We start from the raw sequence: 15,862 nt of genomic DNA, 5'->3' as shown, positions 1-15,862 counted from the left end.
TATTATTTTCTAATTTAAGATGTTTTAACAAAGAAAATGGTAACAATTTGAGTATGCAAAACTGAATGAAAATTTGAAAACTGAAGGTGTGTGATACTGTTTTAAGCGAGAAGTTATTGTACCTTTGGAAATATAATAATCACTTAAACATATAATGAGAACTTAAGTCTGTAATGTGAAAAAGTGTCCCATATTCTCATGTGCATGAATATAATTATAGTGTATAGGTGCACATTCAAAAATAGAGTATGTTGGCGCAGTTCGAAAAAGTTGCATTGTTTGAGAATTTTGAAAAATGCCTGTTTTGTTCGTCCACGACGGAGTTCTCAGACCCGACAGTGGACGGCAGTAGTGAGCTGTGAAGCTCATTGTCTACCGCAGCAGAATAAGATGACGCTTAACTTCTATGGAGACGGCGGACGCTTGGGCAGAAAGAAAACAGTGAATATGATTTTAAGTTGACGCGTTTAAATGCGGATGAATCGATATATAAAGACGTGAAGAGCACACGAGTTTATCGCGCAGTGTCCGATCAGAATGGTGTTCTACTGTTGTCCGCAATATCGCATCGTTTAACTTTTAAGATCAGGACGCAAGTGGTGTGTGGCGTATTGCCCGGATATACAGCATCTTCTTTGTGGGGAATGTGGCGGCGAGGCGGGCACAGTCGCGCTCTGGACCGAGCAGAAGCGCTGCTCTCCTCCAGGGGTCACAGCGATGCGGCCGCTGGGGTCACGAAGGCATCTCCCGTTAAAGCTCCTGCTAAAACCGTAAGTTGGTGGTTATCCGCTCCAGACGGCATCTCTCCGAGACTGACGGCGTTTTTTTCGTCTTAGGTTGCAGCAGTGTCCGGCAGATCTTCATTGAAGGCCAAGCAGCCGGCACTTTCGGACCTGAGTGACCTGTCCTCCATCAGCGTGCCCTCTGAACTTGGACTAATGGCCTCAGCCAATGTCCAGAACACCCAAGGGAGAGAGGTAAACTGCTGACCAGTGTTCAGATCATTTTGACTGGGGGCAAATGTATTTGTAATTCTAATCACTCCATATATATTTTCCTGTTGCTGTACAATTGTTGATCTCCTTTTCAGTCGGCACATTTACTCTGAAAATAAAACTGATGTGTCGTTTTGGATTTTGCTGTTGATAGTTTTTACACCCCATACACACAGTCCTTGTGAGCAACCAGGATTGAGTTCTCCTTCTTTCCTTTATAGGAGACAGTGGGGGGAGCAGGAAGCAGGTTCCTAAAGAAACCATCAACACTTGCAATGAAGAGCAGCCCTTCATCTCTTGGCAAGAGTCAACCTGAACCTAGGTAGACTTTCTTTTCACAAGCAGTATGTTATTTCACAAGTTATGATCATTAACACATATTCCCTATTGCAACAGGTCAACGCAGCTGAGCTCTCAAACAGCTGCTTTGAGAAGGCTTGCTCAAATTGAGAGTCGTTTTCAGATCACTAAGCAAGTACAGGAGCCGAGGAACCAAGATCAAGCACCAGTCCATCATCTCCAAGCTTACCAGAGTCCTGTACCAACAGCAGTACCTCAAGCCAGCCTTGAAACAAAGAACCGCTTCCTCAAAAAGAAGCCCAGTGTCGCTGCAGATCCTTCTACTTCTGGGGGCGCTTCAGGCGCTTTCAAATCCAGGACTGAAGGTGCTGAGGTGGAGGCCTCCGGGAAAGACCTTTCAGGACTGAATTATCACATGAGCCTGAGCGATGAAGAGGATATTAGGGAACTGCTTGGCAGTTCTGTGGATTCAAGTGATGACAGTGTGTTAGGGCCCACGTCCACCAGGAAGGTGAATCAGGTACCTGCTCCCACTTCTTTTTCTGTGGTGAAGGTTGCTACTTGTATAGAGATGGTCTACAATACATTGAATGATGTGCAGCCAGTTCTTATATCAAGAAGATGTGAAAATATTGTGCTAAATATTTTTAATAATAGAGCTCTCAGTCCTCACATAGATACTGAACCAATGGTCTTGCTGTTTGAAATACGTTAAACGTGTGTTGTTATTTTGTTCCCACCAAAGAGTGACGCTTCCAAGGCTCCTTCCCTCGAACCCTCTCCTGCTTCGGTCAGCAAGTCCAGCAATAAGCCGTTGCAGTCACCTGCTTCTCCTGCTCTCTGCAACTCTCCCTTTCGATTCACTGGTCTGGCGCATTCCCACTACAGCCCCTCAGCAGCTTCTCCTACTCCGTCCCCACCGATAAGCGAGATCCTGCCGCATTCTGTCTCGCCTGCGTCGGCCCGAGAGAATGTGCTGTCGTTGGATGAGCTGTTTCCTGCGGAGCATACTGAGAGAAGCTCCACCCCATCTCACTGTGAGTTGTGAGATTTGTCGTCTTGTTTATCCAAGTCATGTCAAAGTAGCAGGTGATGTTTGTGTATTAACACTGCTCCTGTTGTGAAGCGCGACACCACATCAAAGTGATGGGGTTAGATCAGCTTGCCTCTGCATCCCCTGCATTCACAGAGGCCGACATACTGCAGGTGAGAAACTCCTGGGGGAGGAGTTTAGAATTTAACTTGGTAACTCATCGCCATGGTCGCTGCTCCCTCCAGGACATCACCGAGTCCCCTGTGGATCATCAGCACACAGAGGTGGAAGAAGTGCACTATTACAGTGACTTTGAGAGCGAAACACATACAGCAGCCAGCCAAGTCTCTGAGCATGTGCCAGAAGAAATAGAAGCTGTCGAGACAATGCAAGAAGACAACGCCTCCTTCACAACCCGTTGTGAGAGCAGCTCACACACCTCCCATCAAAGTCCTGTGTCACGTTCCTCCAGCAGGAATACAAGTTCAGACTCCAGGCACTCACTCTCAGGCAGCAGCTCCACATTGACTGAAAAGCTTTTCAAAGAAGCAGCGGTACAAACACATCCAGAGCCCCTGTCAGCATCATGGTCAGCAGGTCAGTGGCTCTGACGTCTCACGTCCTGATGGATACATGTGGGTTTCACCAGTCTTTGTCCCTCCAGGTTTGGCTGCAGCCATTTCCGCTGGGCAAGTGAGCCACACCACCCCACTAGCCGCTCAAAATATTCAAGGTAATGTCATCCAACTTGTGCACAGGTACCCTTTGCTTTACGTTTGCCTTGGTGCTTTTCGAGTCTTTGTTTGCTGCAGACATTTTTGATGTTAACCCAACTACTTTTAGTAACTCTGGTGAAAGATCTCTGTGTTACTGTGCATATTTCCTGTCCTAACATGTGGCCTGTCTTCCTCAGCCTTACAGTCTTTCAATCCAGCTGGCAAAGCGCTACATGAGGTGCTCCAACAGCAGCTGGTCATGATGAGGTCTTTCATTGAGCGCAGCCGCCACCTTCATGCCAGCCTGATGCAGAGTTTAGAGCCACCAACCTACAGATACACCACCCTGGAGGACACCATGAAGGTCAGCGTATTTCATCTCTAGCTCGGATTTGAAGTGACTTCTTCTTGGCTGTGAAGCAGCGTCATCCTTTTCAGAGCTCAGTAGGTGGTGCTCTAAGTTAAAAAAAAAAAAAAGATGTGAAGTTTCAACAGTTGCCATCTAGTGGACTCAGAAAACTAGGACACTGCCTCCTGACACTTCATTGTGATCATTTACTAATGTAGAACATGGCAAAATATACCTTGAAAAAAGTAAGTCACAGACTCAAACATGGAACCTGCATTTGAAGATTATTGTGGTATCATCTGAAGCGTCATAAAAGTTACATTCCAGACTAATGTTTTACTTCTGTTTCTCCACAGTCAATACGGCAGCACAGAAAGTCTCAGCTGCAACTGAAGGACACCTGATGAAAGACTTTGTATTGATGTCATCCACAGTGTTTTTAGTAAACATCACTACAAACCTCCAAACTCACCAGATTAAATCTGGTGCATGGACACTGCTCCATTAAGCTTCATCCATAAACCCACCGCAAGACATAAGTAAAATGTGCAATATTTTTTTCATCATTGCAAATAAGATATTATTTGAAATAGTGTTCGATTCACAGTTTACAACTCTGTAATAATAATTTTATGTTGTTGAGTGTTACTTAGCTTTATACTGATTATACCTCTATGAACTATGAAAGTAATGTTTTTAAAAGTGTTAAAACTGCATCAGTATTTCAGCAGAGGTCTGTGGATCTGTCCTGTGCCTTGCAATAACTGTGCTGGTCAATGCTTCTACAGTTGAAAATAAAGAGTTTAACTAGCAAAAAAACCACAAATATTAATACTCATTCATTTAACCCAAAATTTGAGAGTGAGTGAGATCATATTAATATCGACAGTGAAGGTCAATCAAGGGAAGGTAACAAAAGATTTATTTAGAAATCAGAATCATTGCACAAGTGTTCATCGTAATCTCTGTGCTGATTACCAGTGCGTGCCATGACATGACCCTTTAAAATGCAGTAAAATGTCCCAACCTAAATACTGTAGTGAGGAAGGTGTGTTCGTGAAGGCACAAATCCAAACTCAATGGTACGATATCAGTAGGGGTCGTTGAAGGGGTAGAAAAGATGTCCAGCATCCCTCGGCACACGCTGGCCTCCCACCTGCCGAGTCAGCAACATCAGTCACGTGAATCACTGCCAGCAAGAGATTTGTGATTTTCTGTCGACATTCTGTTGACTTCACACTGCTCTTAGCATGTTGTGCTTCGTCTGTGATGCACTTTGTGAACAGTGTTCTGAAAGGTGCAGCATAAATCAAGTTCTAATGCTACTGCTAACAAAGTAACTATAGCAATACAATTGTTTATCGTAATAATAATAATAAAGAGTAATTTATTTCCCTGACATAAAATAAAGTTGATATTTCTGACTGAACTTGAAGGTACCACATGCAGGAGGTTAACTTTTGGCTGCATCATGATTTTAAAAGTTTTAACATTGGACCTGAAGCTTGATAATTTACACTCGCTTCTCTTTACCTGGTGCAAAGACTTGAGACTAACTTGAGACATTCACCTCTCAAACCCTCGTATTGCAGTACAAAAGCTCTTACAACAATAAACATCAAAGCTCTAGGATTAAATTCACAATATTTCTGATTAAAAATGACTTGCTGTGATTGTGAACTTACTTCAATCATCGGGACGATGTAGCGCCAGCCTTTGTTCAGGGCAGTGATACTTTTTATCTCGTCTGCCTCCAGAGTAAAGTCGAAAACCTGACAAAACACGGCATCGCGTCAACAGTAGTGTGAATTGTTTCTCTCAAACATTATGTGATGTGAAGCTGAAGTAGACTGAAAAATACTCCCACAGCCATCGGTCTGACACATACCTGCAGATTTTCTTTAATTCGGGATTCGGTGACACTCTTGGGGATGGTGACTACACCTCGCTGTGTTTGCCACCTGAGCACAGGAGACTGTCATGAGGCTGCTGTTATCACCATCACCTCATGCCCCACTTCATTCATGTAAACAGTTAAACTTCCTAAAACAAGTGTTGGAAACTACCTAGCTGCGCAGCGTCATCTGACTCTCAGGCAAGTAACGTCACCTGAGTATAATTTGAGCGGGGGATTTGTTGTATTTCTTTGCTATTGAGTCCATCAGGGGCTCGTCGAGTAAGACGGGCTCATCAGGATGTTTCCAGGAACGGTCCGGGGAGCCAAGAGGACTGTAGGCAGTCAGCACCAGGCCTCGGTCCCGGCAGTGGGCCAGCAGCTCCACCTGGGCCAGGTACGGGTGGCACTCCACCTGACGAGCAGCAACACAGACAGCGGAAAAGGGGGTCAGGCATCAAATCCCTTTCCTCAGCCGGACGTCAAACTTGCACCTGGAGAACGGTGGGTTTGATGCTGGCGACAGACAGGATGTCGTCCACCTGCCGGCTATTGAAATTTGACAGTCCGATGGCTCGGACCAGACCCTTCTCCACCAGCTTCTCCATGGCCGCCCACGTCACCTTGTAGTCGGTGTCATCGTACAGCAGATGGCCTTCCTGGTTTTTAGGAAAAGGGTTGTCACCACGCCTGCAGCAGACAAGAAATGGATGCATGAGAAAGAAAATCCAGCGAATGAATTTCCAAGTGAGACCGGGAGGCCTGAAACTTAATGTGACGAGGATCTTACTGGAAGGCATAAGGCCAGTGGATGAGATACAGGTCCAGGTACTCAAGCTTCAGGTCCTTCAGGGTCCTCAGCAGGGCCGGCTCTACATCCTCGGGTGTATGCCGGGTGTTCCAGAGTTTGGAGGTGATGAACACATCCTCCCTCCGCAGACCCTGGTGCACGTCAAGCAAATCTTGGCTGTTTTCATTCACTGAATACGCACATTTAATGCTAACAACTGAAGTAGAGCCTAGTGCTGGTGCTCCATCCCCGCTTGACTCAAATTCACATACTTAATATGAGAGACATGTTTAATCTGGGGAGGAGCACAAGCATAATGTTGTTGTTGTGTTCAAAAACGGATTAAACTACTTCACTTACTTTTTATGAGACTACAAAACACTGCTAAAAATGGATTTAAAAAATTCAATTTCAGCACGTGCTGTGTGGACTTACACTGGCAGGTCCGAGGGACTCCTGGAGAGCTTCTCCCACCTCAGGCTCATTACCATACACGGAAGCACAGTCAATGTGGCGATACCCGGCGTTTAATGCCCAAACAACAGCCTGCTTCACCTGCACAGAATGAGAGGATCAAGTGTGTTGTGGTTCCACAAATAAGGTCTTGGTTTTGACGTCACAGCAGAGCTCGATGGATGAGTCCACAGTGGAGAGGTACATTGAGGAAAACTGAAGCTGAGAACACCATGTACGTATAACAATATGTTTGCGAAAAAGAAATGAAAAATAGTATCTTGTTATGCATCATATGAAAAGGTTTTACATATGAGAAACTGTGTTTCAATGGCACTTTACAGGAAACACATCAGGACACTCCCATCACGATCAAAAAGCCACAGAAAGAATTAATTTCAATATTTAATTCTTTAGCCTAATATATACACCATGAAACTGAAGTTCATTTTGAAAGTGTTACAATGTAACTTGCTCAACAATGACTGTTCTGAAGGGTGAATTACAAGCACCTCAATATGATTGAACAGATTTTTCAGATAACAAGGTTGTGTCCACACAGGTCACTCACACTGCTGAGTAAAGGCCGGAAAACTAACTTCTTATTCTTAAAACACTCTAAGCTGTTTACTATTTTGTCCTTGGTGTCCAAAACGTGTGTGTTTAATGTTGAGTTCCACCTGAAATCTCAGAAATCAGGACGCAAAGAACTGTGACCTCAGTTGCAGACCTCATGACTCGGAATTAAAGTGAAACACTTACCTTTCCAGGGTCACTTTTCCATGTCCCCAATCCAATGAGGGGCATTTTCCGCCCTGTGTTGAGAACTGCGAAGTCATTCATGTTTTTCTGAAGCAGCTAAAGGAAGACAATTACACGATTTCAACATTGGGGGCTGACCTCAGCAGTAGAAAACCAAATGCCAGCGACAAGAAGAGAAACAGCAGTGACTGAGGAAGAGGAAGCAAAATGCTGACTTGCAGACACATGTCCTGTTGTAATGTCATGTGTGTTAGACCAGAGCCAAGGGAGTGCAGCGCCGATCGACGAGGCCACGACTGATTTAACTCTTAGTTATAATAAGTTTATTTCCACGTGTCTCATCACTGTATCATCTTGGCATCTCATCAACATATCGATCCTCATGATCTTCGCATAAAAGGCAAAATAAAGAAAACTGTGATGACTGAAATCAGAGTTACACTGTCTTGAAAATGGCAGAAAACATGCATTTCATCAACTGTGTGTGACAATGTTCATGTGGCAGTGACATAGCTTTTTCTCTCATAAATTAAACTTATCCAACGTTCAGAAAACAATCCGCTTAACAGACTGTGTTCAATTTTTGGGTTTCAAAACTAGTTTTAAAGTAGAAATAAATCTATTAGGGTTTAGGGATAGAGGCGAGTTGACGATGAAAAAAATAAATGAAATTGTAAACCTTAATTTAATACGCCCCACTCATGTACATGGTTTTGTTTCTACATTTCACGTGTGTTGCAAAGCGTAAGTCGTCATGCTGTCAGGTCTCTCTTATAACCACCACTGACAATGCTGCAATGCTGTCAATGACTCGACGTAACTGAACGCATCATACAGACAGTCGCACCACATCCAGTCACTCGAATATTAAAACGACTTACAGGTCGTCGGTAGGTGGAAAAATACAAACGTGACGTCATGACCTTAAAAACGCGACATTTGCTCGACATTGTTGAAGCGTTCCACTTACTTCAAACCTGCATCTGATGTTCTGGTACCTGTTTTGAATTATTGACACTTCCGGGATCACGCTTCTTCTTCTTCTTTGGGGTCTGAAAGCTTTACTACCGCCATCTACTGGACATAGTGGGCTACACACAAAATCCGAATTTCTGTAGTTCAAACATCAGAAAAGTTTCAAAAATGCATACATTAATTTAAAAGTAATTTGTGTGATGAAAAGTGATGTGCGGGATTTCTGCTCCTCTGCATGGTCTTTTTCATTCCACACCCTGTATATTGACGGAAATTGCTTTTAAAAGTTGCAAAAATCTTTTGTAATTTGGAGTAAATAAAAGCATGTCATTTGAAGTGTGGTCCACGGCAAGCAGTGATTTTCCGTCATTTTACATGAGCATCACATTCAAGCAAAGTAACCCCACAGGAAGACATTCAGAGTCAATAAAACCAGAGCATTGACATTGCAGACTGTCCTCCAAAGTGGAACCTCCTGCAGAGAGTTCAGCTTGTCGTTCACAGCGGGAGAAGAAGGAGCCCCCGACTTCTGTCCAGTCAGACCACAGATCCACAGACCAGCCTTCCGCCAACAGGACTGCTGTGAGTTGTCTGCATCGCTGCCTCTGTCGGAGCTGGCCGAGGTGGGCAGGCAGGTATCTACCAGGTCGATACGCTCCTCCAGGCTGTACCTGGACCACCAGGTGAGCCTGTACAACTGAAGATGGGAAGAAAGACTTAGACCTCCTGTTGTAGTGAGAGAGTACCAACTATGTTTACAATCAGATCAGCTCAAATGAGGCGTCCGCTCAAGCCATTCTCTTCTGGAACAGCAAAATGCGCTCACCAGTGTATCATAGACTCACACCCTTAATAGATCAGGTTTTATTATTGCTAATCTCATACATTTCATGAGAGAATACTAACATATAAATCCGACATTGAATTTCTGTGGCATTGAAATCATTGTTACACTTGCTTTATGTAACATTTTAAATAGGTGAATTCAACATTGCATTTCAGCAATGGTTTTGTAAAATGGAAAAGTGTTTCTGTTTTTTCTTCCCAAGACAAACTAAACAAAGACATAATCAACACGGACCTTTAGGTCACCAACAAGTGAATAAAATAAATAACACATTGAACAGTTCTTAATCCAGTGCAGAGCAAAGAAAACTCAGGCCTCAGCAATGAAATTATTTCAGTTCTGACGTGTGTGAAGTCTAGTCTTTTTGTTAAGGTTAGCATATAAAAGAGGTGTGAGGTTTGTTGACACCATTCAACATTACTTTTTACAGTGTGCTGATCATCATGGACTGCCATCATAATAGAAACAAAGGTGACTCCTCACATGTTCTTCTGGTATCGGGGGCGTGGCCAGACTGACGACAGCAGTGACCACGCCGGTGATGGCCAGGAGGATCAGAGCAAAGTACAGGTAGTGGACGTCAGCCACCACAGCAGGCCGCAGGTCAGGATGACCACAGGACGGAGGGGTGTAGGAGAACTCCAGGACCATCCGGATCACTCCCACCACCAGCCCGACCATCAGACCCCAGAACGCACCCTGAGGCAGAAGGTCAGACGCATTTAAAGTGCAGCTGAAACGTCCAGTGGAACTGAAGACACCAGACTGACCTGCTCATTGGCTCGTGGCCAGAAGATTGCGAGCAAGAAAACAGCCGTGATGGGTGGAGCAAGAAAGCTGGTCACAGACTGGATGTAGTCAAAGAGCTGACCGCTGTTGGCCGTCTGGATGACTGGAATCCATAAAATACTGATGGCTACCAAAATCAGGATGAAAACCCTGAAACATCAGAAGCTCATGTTATTGTCAGGGAGCTCTGCGTTGTATTCACTGTAGGAATATGGCAGAGTATCAACAATTACAGTTATATTAATTGTGTTTTTTGTAAATGTCTCAATCAGTAATGTAGTTGTCAGCTGTATAAATCTTTAGTTAATATATAATTTACTCCATGTAGAGTATGATCATATTATGTTTGCTTCATTGGTGTTTCTCATTAGGATTTACAATACTATCAAGATGTCAAGAGTGATTCTGCTATATTAAAGTATGAATAAAGCATACACACATGATTCTGCTATAATCATTGTGTAAGAAGTTTAGGTGGTAACTGTTATGCCTGTGTCGAAGGCGGGGTCTTGAAATAATGCTGAATACGGTGAGAGGCGCCCGCTGGCTAACATGGCCAGGCACAGGCCTCCGCAGACTTCAAGGTCTCTTCAGCTGTTTCTCAAATACGGGGGGTTTATTATGCAGGTACAGAATTGTCCCGCTGTCTTTCTTGGTGTGACTTCAGGCTGTGCCAACCTCTTGTTTTCCAGGTTCAACTCATCATGTGTGATTTTACAACATAAGCTAGCTACAATATGCAGTTATGTCTGAGCACAGCCTTCACCCTTCACTGCTGATACCGAGCAGACTTCACTTGGTCTGTGCATTACTGCCCAAACCCACTGTGTCAATCCATTGTACCTGCTACCCTCCTTCTACTCTCACATCTGAGGAATAATGGAACATTCTTATTTGGCGACCTTCCAACGACCATGAGCTCCAGCTCTGAAGCTCTGGGCCGAGCCCGGTGGTACAGGTCCAGCGTGAACAGGGTAGAGCTGCTGTTAAAGATGGAGGTCAGAGAAGACATGAGAGCAGCGAACATCACTGCCAGCATCAGACCACGGAGACCTGTGACAGAGAGCCACCGGTAATTACAGTTTCTGTTTTCAGCCACCAAATTGTCTTTTCATCTTCAGTCGCATATTTCAGTTCTGCCTCAAACACTAACATTTTCTTTTGCTGGGAAAACCAGTGGGTGGTGATGACGAATGAGGAGTGTGGAACAGACTCACCCACGGGCATCAGTTCCACCACTAGTTTAGGATAGGCCAGGTTGGAACAGCCAACCGAAGCGCCACACACTCTCTGGCAGACTTCAGGATCCACACAACCAATCTCCTCTGCAGACACACAAACATTTGAGGGCTGGCTCACTTGTTTGATTTGTCTCTCCTCATGTTCCCAGACTGACCTGGGAACAGAGCTCTGCTGATCATGCCTGGCATGACGATGAAGAACATGGGCAGCACTTTGAGGTAGCCCCCTAAAACACTTCCGCCTTTGGCGTGGGATAAGGACTTGGCAGAGAGAGAGCGCTGGACAATCACCTGGGGACACACACCTCCAAGTATTAGACGGTTTTCAGTGGTCGGAGGTCACACAGGGTCAAATGAAAATGGAAGAGGAGCAACAAAGTCAAGAGCAACGATGAAAGAGAGAGGCGGCATCTGTTTCAAAAACCCTGTAAATGGGCGGAGTTTGAATTGGCCACCTGATCCGTGCACCAGACCCACGTGGCCAGCACAGTGAGTCCAAACACCAGACCGGGCCACGGTATGTCCCCCGTCACCGGGTCCCGGAACAGGCTGAAGGCATCGCTGCGAGGCAGATGACAGGTGGTGTTGGGGACAGTGACCGTGGGAACTGCAGACATGTAGCGCTCCACCAGACCCTGGTACCAGCCCACACGGGAGAAGGCTGCAACACACATGGACATTGTAAAAGCGTGACGGTGACATGTGTGTGCACTTGTCCATGACACTTACAGATGAACATGAGGGCGAAAGCTCCTCCAACCATAATGAGTGTCTGGAATGCATCGGTGTAGATAACTGCTGCTAAACCCCCTGAACACAGGTCAATTCCAACAGTCAAAAACATTTGGCAAAACAGAATTATCAATGAATGAGTCTGCTAAATGCACGATCATGATCAATTACATTGTTTACTGCATGCATTTACTACCTTCAGCATAGACACAGGTCGTCATAGTAACACAGCTCCTCCCGCCTGCTTGTAACCTCCTCACCTGTTTTTATTATTATTGTTATTATTATTAGTTCCACAGTTCCTCTCTAACAACTGAGGATATTTCAAGAAACAAAGATGATAGAGGTAGAAGGAATGTGCTGTGATAATCCTAAGGCTTTCCTCTGTGTCTAACATGATTTTCAATTGTTTACAGTAAAGGGTTTGGGGCTGGCAGCAAGTTGAAAATGAAAGTGATTTCAGTATTTGTCTGAAATCGCCAGACTTTCTCTGGGGGTCAGTGGGTCGGGGTGGTGGGACTGACTGCACGTTTGTGAGGCTCATGCAAATTCTGAACACGACACAGCCTTTCTGAGCACATGCCAAGGAGGACTAGTGTGTCTACAAAACTGACAAAAAGCATTGTTCTGGTATGCACCGTTCTACCATACTGAGCAGGGAAAGACACTTTACGTCCCATCAGAAACTGGAGACCGACATATCGCCACAATTGACCACCGTCTAGTTGACAGCATTCCAACTTAGCCATCTTGTTCGCACCGCGCTGCAGCTGTGGAGGCAGAACCATGTTGTGGCGATCAACCACTGAGATTGGGTGAATTGAATAGACTGCAAAGCACCATAGGAACTGTATAGGTCACCATAACTGGGTTTGTTATTGAGAGTGATGGGACCAAATCTGCTCTGCTCTGTGTCACTTTACTGATGCTAGTATCGGCTGGCTATGCTGTGCTATGGTCACGGACAACACAGTTTGTTGTCTCTATGCCATGGAACCATTTAGTACGGTTAGTTACCAATAAGCATCTAGTGTGGTCAACCGAGCGCGCGGGAAACGTAACCATCGCTGCAAAAAATTTGAGAAACTCAAGTCACTCTAAATTTGTTGGTCTTCACTTTCCAATTGTTGTCATTATTTTATGATTATATAATACACATTTTAAAATGTAATGTATAATGGAATTACATTTTCAAATGTGTGTGTTTTTCTGGCTCTTTCAAGCACAGAGGTTCCCGACCCTTGTTCTAGGCTGAGCAAAAAAGCACTGATGAGAATCGAGCATCTCATGCTTTTTAGATGTTATTAAAAAACAAGACGTGACAGATTATTGAATGCGGTCGAGGAGTGTGGCTATATTTGAACCTGGTAGAGCTACAGGCTCTACATTCATTTACTTGCTACTATTTACTATTCATTTACAATGGGAACAGGGGAACAAAACATGGAATATTTTGGTATTCAGGAGTCATTGGTCCAAGAATAGTACAAATGCCATTTCCAACCAAGCTGAATATTTGGTGTTCAGATAGTTTCTTATGATGAAAATTAGAATGGAGAACCGATTCGGAATTTGCGGCACAATAAAATAACCAACGCGCACAGCAATAGGTCGTATATAGCTATAGCATTTCCAACAGATGGTGTGACTGGCAAGTTCACCTGCTACAGTGTAGGCTGCTGTCAGCAGCAGCAGGATCGCAGTAGACAGGTAGAGATCCCAGCCCAGCGACACCTGGATGAACAAGGCTCCAGAGAATATGTCTGACTGGTGACACACAAGAGCACAATGAAGACTGCACACTCTCATGACTGCTTTAAGACATTTTTGAGTCGTACAGATATTTTGGTGAAGATGTACAGGATGAGGGAGAGGACGGACATGTAGATGCGGATCCTCCGGCCTCCGAAACGTTTGGCCAAATACTCAGGCATTGTCACCACTCCAGCAGAGATGTAGACTGGAACGAAGATCCATCCCAGAGCCACCAACACCCAGGCTGCCTGGACACACACACACACACACACACAGATGGAGGTCAGTGATGAGAAGAGCTGTGTGATTCAAGGACATCCCACCCACATTCCACTCAAAGCCCCCAACAGCCAGACCACCAGCAGCTCCAGTCCCGGCCAGACCAATAAACAGACCACTGCCCACGTTACTGGACATCAGTGAGGCCCCGATCTGTGTACACACAAGCGCACTACATGACCTTGTGAATCAGTGGATATGAAAATAGAATCCAAGTGACATAGTCTACAAGGAGAAACATAATGAACTCATAAGACTGAAAGCTGATGTTTACAGGCCACCAGGTCATGGAGCGTCCAGCCAGGAAGTAACCGCCCACTGTGGTACGATTGGCTCGGACAGATGACTGAGGACACAACAGACACATTGAGAAATCTCAGCGGACACACTATGTTTTCTTATGCAGTTCAAAGTCTCACCCAGACTCCCACTGCCATGACCAGGATCAGGTACACCACCACTACAGCAATGTCAGCCACGTCCACCAGACCCTTAGTGGGCGGAGCCGAGGTGGTGGTGCTCACTACGAGAGAATTAGACACAAAGAACAGGACCAGAGTGGAAGAGATCAAAGTCTATCATGAACCCCTTTCAGACTTCAACATTATGTATGTTGTCTAGCCCAGGACATGGATTGTACACGCAGTATTTATAATATAAGTACCACTAATAACCAGTTCGTAAGTATCAGAGGAGGAACTGTTGGGATATGTGGGACACTTCAGATAACAGGAGAGCGTTTCCTTATCCCATTCCTGGGCACAACTCCAGACCTGAGGTCGCTCCACAGGTCTGACCCAAAAAGTCACTTTAAGTGGCACCCCACAGCTTTAAGTACTTACAGTTTGCTTTCACTAAGATTCTAACTTTTGCACTTTGATAGACTGTTTTGATGACATGACTGGAGATTGCAAAGGTGAACCTAACTGCCCAGATGCTTAAATTTTAAATTTTCAGCGTTTGAACATTGGGCCACTTGCTTGATGCCACTCTACTCCACAAAGGGAGTAAGATCGAGTAATAAAATTCCAAAACCCACTGAAGTTCAAACAGAATGTTAAATTGTGTACATACTGGCATAAATTCTGAAATGAAAAATGAAGTGACTCACAGGAGTTTGTCTGTTATTATTGTCTATTATCTATTGCTGCTGTTAAATCATAAACAGCTTATTACTTTTGGATGGTTGGACTTGCCAACACAAACAAGATAATGAGCAGCTGGTGCCAGTGAATGATATTTCCGTCAATAAGTTAGAAATTGAGTTTTATCTAACCATTACTGTATTTGACTTCACAGGCCTATTAGAAGGATGTATTAAAAATGCATTCCAGTATAAATCTAAAGGGGGATATTGTGATTTAATAATTATAGTCAAAACTTAGTTGTTTTCGTTTTTCAAAACTGAGATGAGATACAGGCAACATTTTTCTTTCTTTCATTCATTTCCTGCCTTCTTATTCCCTTGACTCAGAATACTACAGGCTACATCTTCCGGGCGAGAAGTGGGCTACACGTGCACAAGTCATCTGCCCATTACTTCTAGTACTTCATAAACATATCGTCACGCCCCTCTAAATCTGGGTTGAGAAGCAGAATAGATATGGATTTGGGAACGAAGTCTGGCATAAAATGTGTTACAAGTCTTCTTATACATTTCAGAGATAAAGCACTGAAGCAAAATGAGAGAAGGGTCAGACCTGTGGTGAACCTGGAAGACATGACGGCTTCTCTCTCTCAGCTCTCGTGACAGTCCACCACTGATAGTTAATAAACCTGACACAGAATGTGCAGGAGTCAAGTCAACGTGGAGTTAATTATTAGTCAGTGAAGCATCAACTTCCGTGGTTTACTAGAAGCAGAAATGCTAGTTTGAACATCACATGTTGAGGCTTGGATTCTAACCAGTTTAAAAAAAAAACATCTATCTTACTAGCAGTACCACTTGAGGT

General features: G+C 44.4%; 3 protein-coding genes across 4 annotated transcripts; 1 reads left to right on the top strand and 2 right to left on the bottom strand.

Moving 5' to 3' along the window:
- Positions 1-389: 389 nt before the first annotated feature.
- c1h19orf44 (chromosome 1 C19orf44 homolog) lies at positions 390-4,646 on the top strand. The gene is made up of 10 exons (XM_053874128.1): positions 390-770; positions 837-977; positions 1,217-1,317; positions 1,392-1,815; positions 2,041-2,332; positions 2,422-2,501; positions 2,574-2,925; positions 2,993-3,061; positions 3,242-3,408; positions 3,750-4,646. The coding sequence occupies exons 1-10, from the start codon at positions 645-647 to the stop codon at positions 3,795-3,797; spliced, it is 1,800 nt and encodes a 599-aa protein (XP_053730103.1). The 5' UTR covers positions 390-644; the 3' UTR covers positions 3,798-4,646.
- On the bottom strand, positions 4,278-8,347 carry akr1a1b (aldo-keto reductase family 1, member A1b (aldehyde reductase)). 2 transcript variants are annotated; one of them, XM_053874140.1, is made up of 9 exons: positions 8,174-8,309; positions 7,293-7,388; positions 6,513-6,632; positions 6,078-6,229; positions 5,782-5,977; positions 5,503-5,702; positions 5,282-5,354; positions 5,079-5,165; positions 4,278-4,549 (listed from the first exon to the last, which is right to left on the bottom strand). In XM_053874140.1, the coding sequence occupies exons 1-9, from the start codon at positions 8,240-8,242 to the stop codon at positions 4,484-4,486; spliced, it is 1,059 nt and encodes a 352-aa protein (XP_053730115.1). In that variant the 5' UTR covers positions 8,243-8,309; the 3' UTR covers positions 4,278-4,483. The 2 variants fall into 2 exon arrangements, with proteins under 2 accessions (XP_053730115.1, XP_053730124.1); XM_053874149.1 differs by having other exon boundaries at positions 4,279-4,549; positions 8,263-8,347.
- A 297-nt stretch (positions 8,348-8,644) lies between these two features.
- slc5a9 (solute carrier family 5 member 9) lies at positions 8,645-15,687 on the bottom strand. The gene is made up of 14 exons (XM_053874115.1): positions 15,611-15,687; positions 14,330-14,433; positions 14,185-14,256; positions 13,959-14,063; positions 13,715-13,879; positions 13,538-13,643; positions 11,874-11,954; positions 11,600-11,805; positions 11,300-11,435; positions 11,121-11,228; positions 10,806-10,956; positions 9,885-10,053; positions 9,598-9,813; positions 8,645-8,964 (listed from the first exon to the last, which is right to left on the bottom strand). Exons 1-14 carry the CDS (start codon positions 15,630-15,632, stop codon positions 8,656-8,658), a joined length of 1,950 nt encoding a protein of 649 aa, XP_053730090.1. The 5' UTR covers positions 15,633-15,687; the 3' UTR covers positions 8,645-8,655.
- Positions 15,688-15,862: the final 175 nt, after the last annotated feature.

The sequence above is a fragment of the Synchiropus splendidus genome, chromosome 1 (assembly GCF_027744825.2).
Source record: "Synchiropus splendidus isolate RoL2022-P1 chromosome 1, RoL_Sspl_1.0, whole genome shotgun sequence".
Classification (NCBI taxonomy): Eukaryota; Metazoa; Chordata; class Actinopteri; order Syngnathiformes; family Callionymidae; genus Synchiropus; species Synchiropus splendidus.
This window is presented reverse-complemented; position numbering and strand designations above follow the sequence as displayed.

What these genes read in the sequence shown, in the direction of transcription:
- c1h19orf44 (XM_053874128.1), top strand. Translation starts at nt 645, where the DNA reads ATGTGGCGGCGAGGCGGGCACAGTCGCGCTCTGGACCGAGCAGAAGCG. An exon ending in AGAACACCCAAGGGAGAGAG is followed by an intron (nt 978 to 1,216) that starts GTAAACTGCTGA and finishes TTTCCTTTATAG; the next exon opens with GAGACAGTGGGGGGAGCAGG. An exon ending in AAGCTCCACCCCATCTCACT is followed by an intron (nt 2,333 to 2,421) that starts GTGAGTTGTGAG and finishes CCTGTTGTGAAG; the next exon opens with CGCGACACCACATCAAAGTG.
- akr1a1b (XM_053874140.1), bottom strand. Translation starts at nt 8,242, where the DNA reads ATGTCGAGCAAATGTCGCGTTTTTAAGGTCATGACGTCACGTTTGTAT. An exon ending in GGAAAAGTGACCCTGGAAAG is followed by an intron (nt 6,633 to 7,292) that starts GTAAGTGTTTCA and finishes CATTCTGTGCAG; the next exon opens with GTGAAGCAGGCTGTTGTTTG. An exon ending in CACTGGCCTTATGCCTTCCA is followed by an intron (nt 5,978 to 6,077) that starts GTAAGATCCTCG and finishes TGTCTGCTGCAG; the next exon opens with GCGTGGTGACAACCCTTTTC.
- slc5a9 (XM_053874115.1), bottom strand. Translation starts at nt 15,632, where the DNA reads ATGTCTTCCAGGTTCACCACAG. An exon ending in TTTCGCCCTCATGTTCATCT is followed by an intron (nt 11,806 to 11,873) that starts GTAAGTGTCATG and finishes TGTGTGTTGCAG; the next exon opens with CCTTCTCCCGTGTGGGCTGG. An exon ending in CCCCGATACCAGAAGAACAT is followed by an intron (nt 8,965 to 9,597) that starts GTGAGGAGTCAC and finishes TCCCATCTTCAG; the next exon opens with TTGTACAGGCTCACCTGGTG.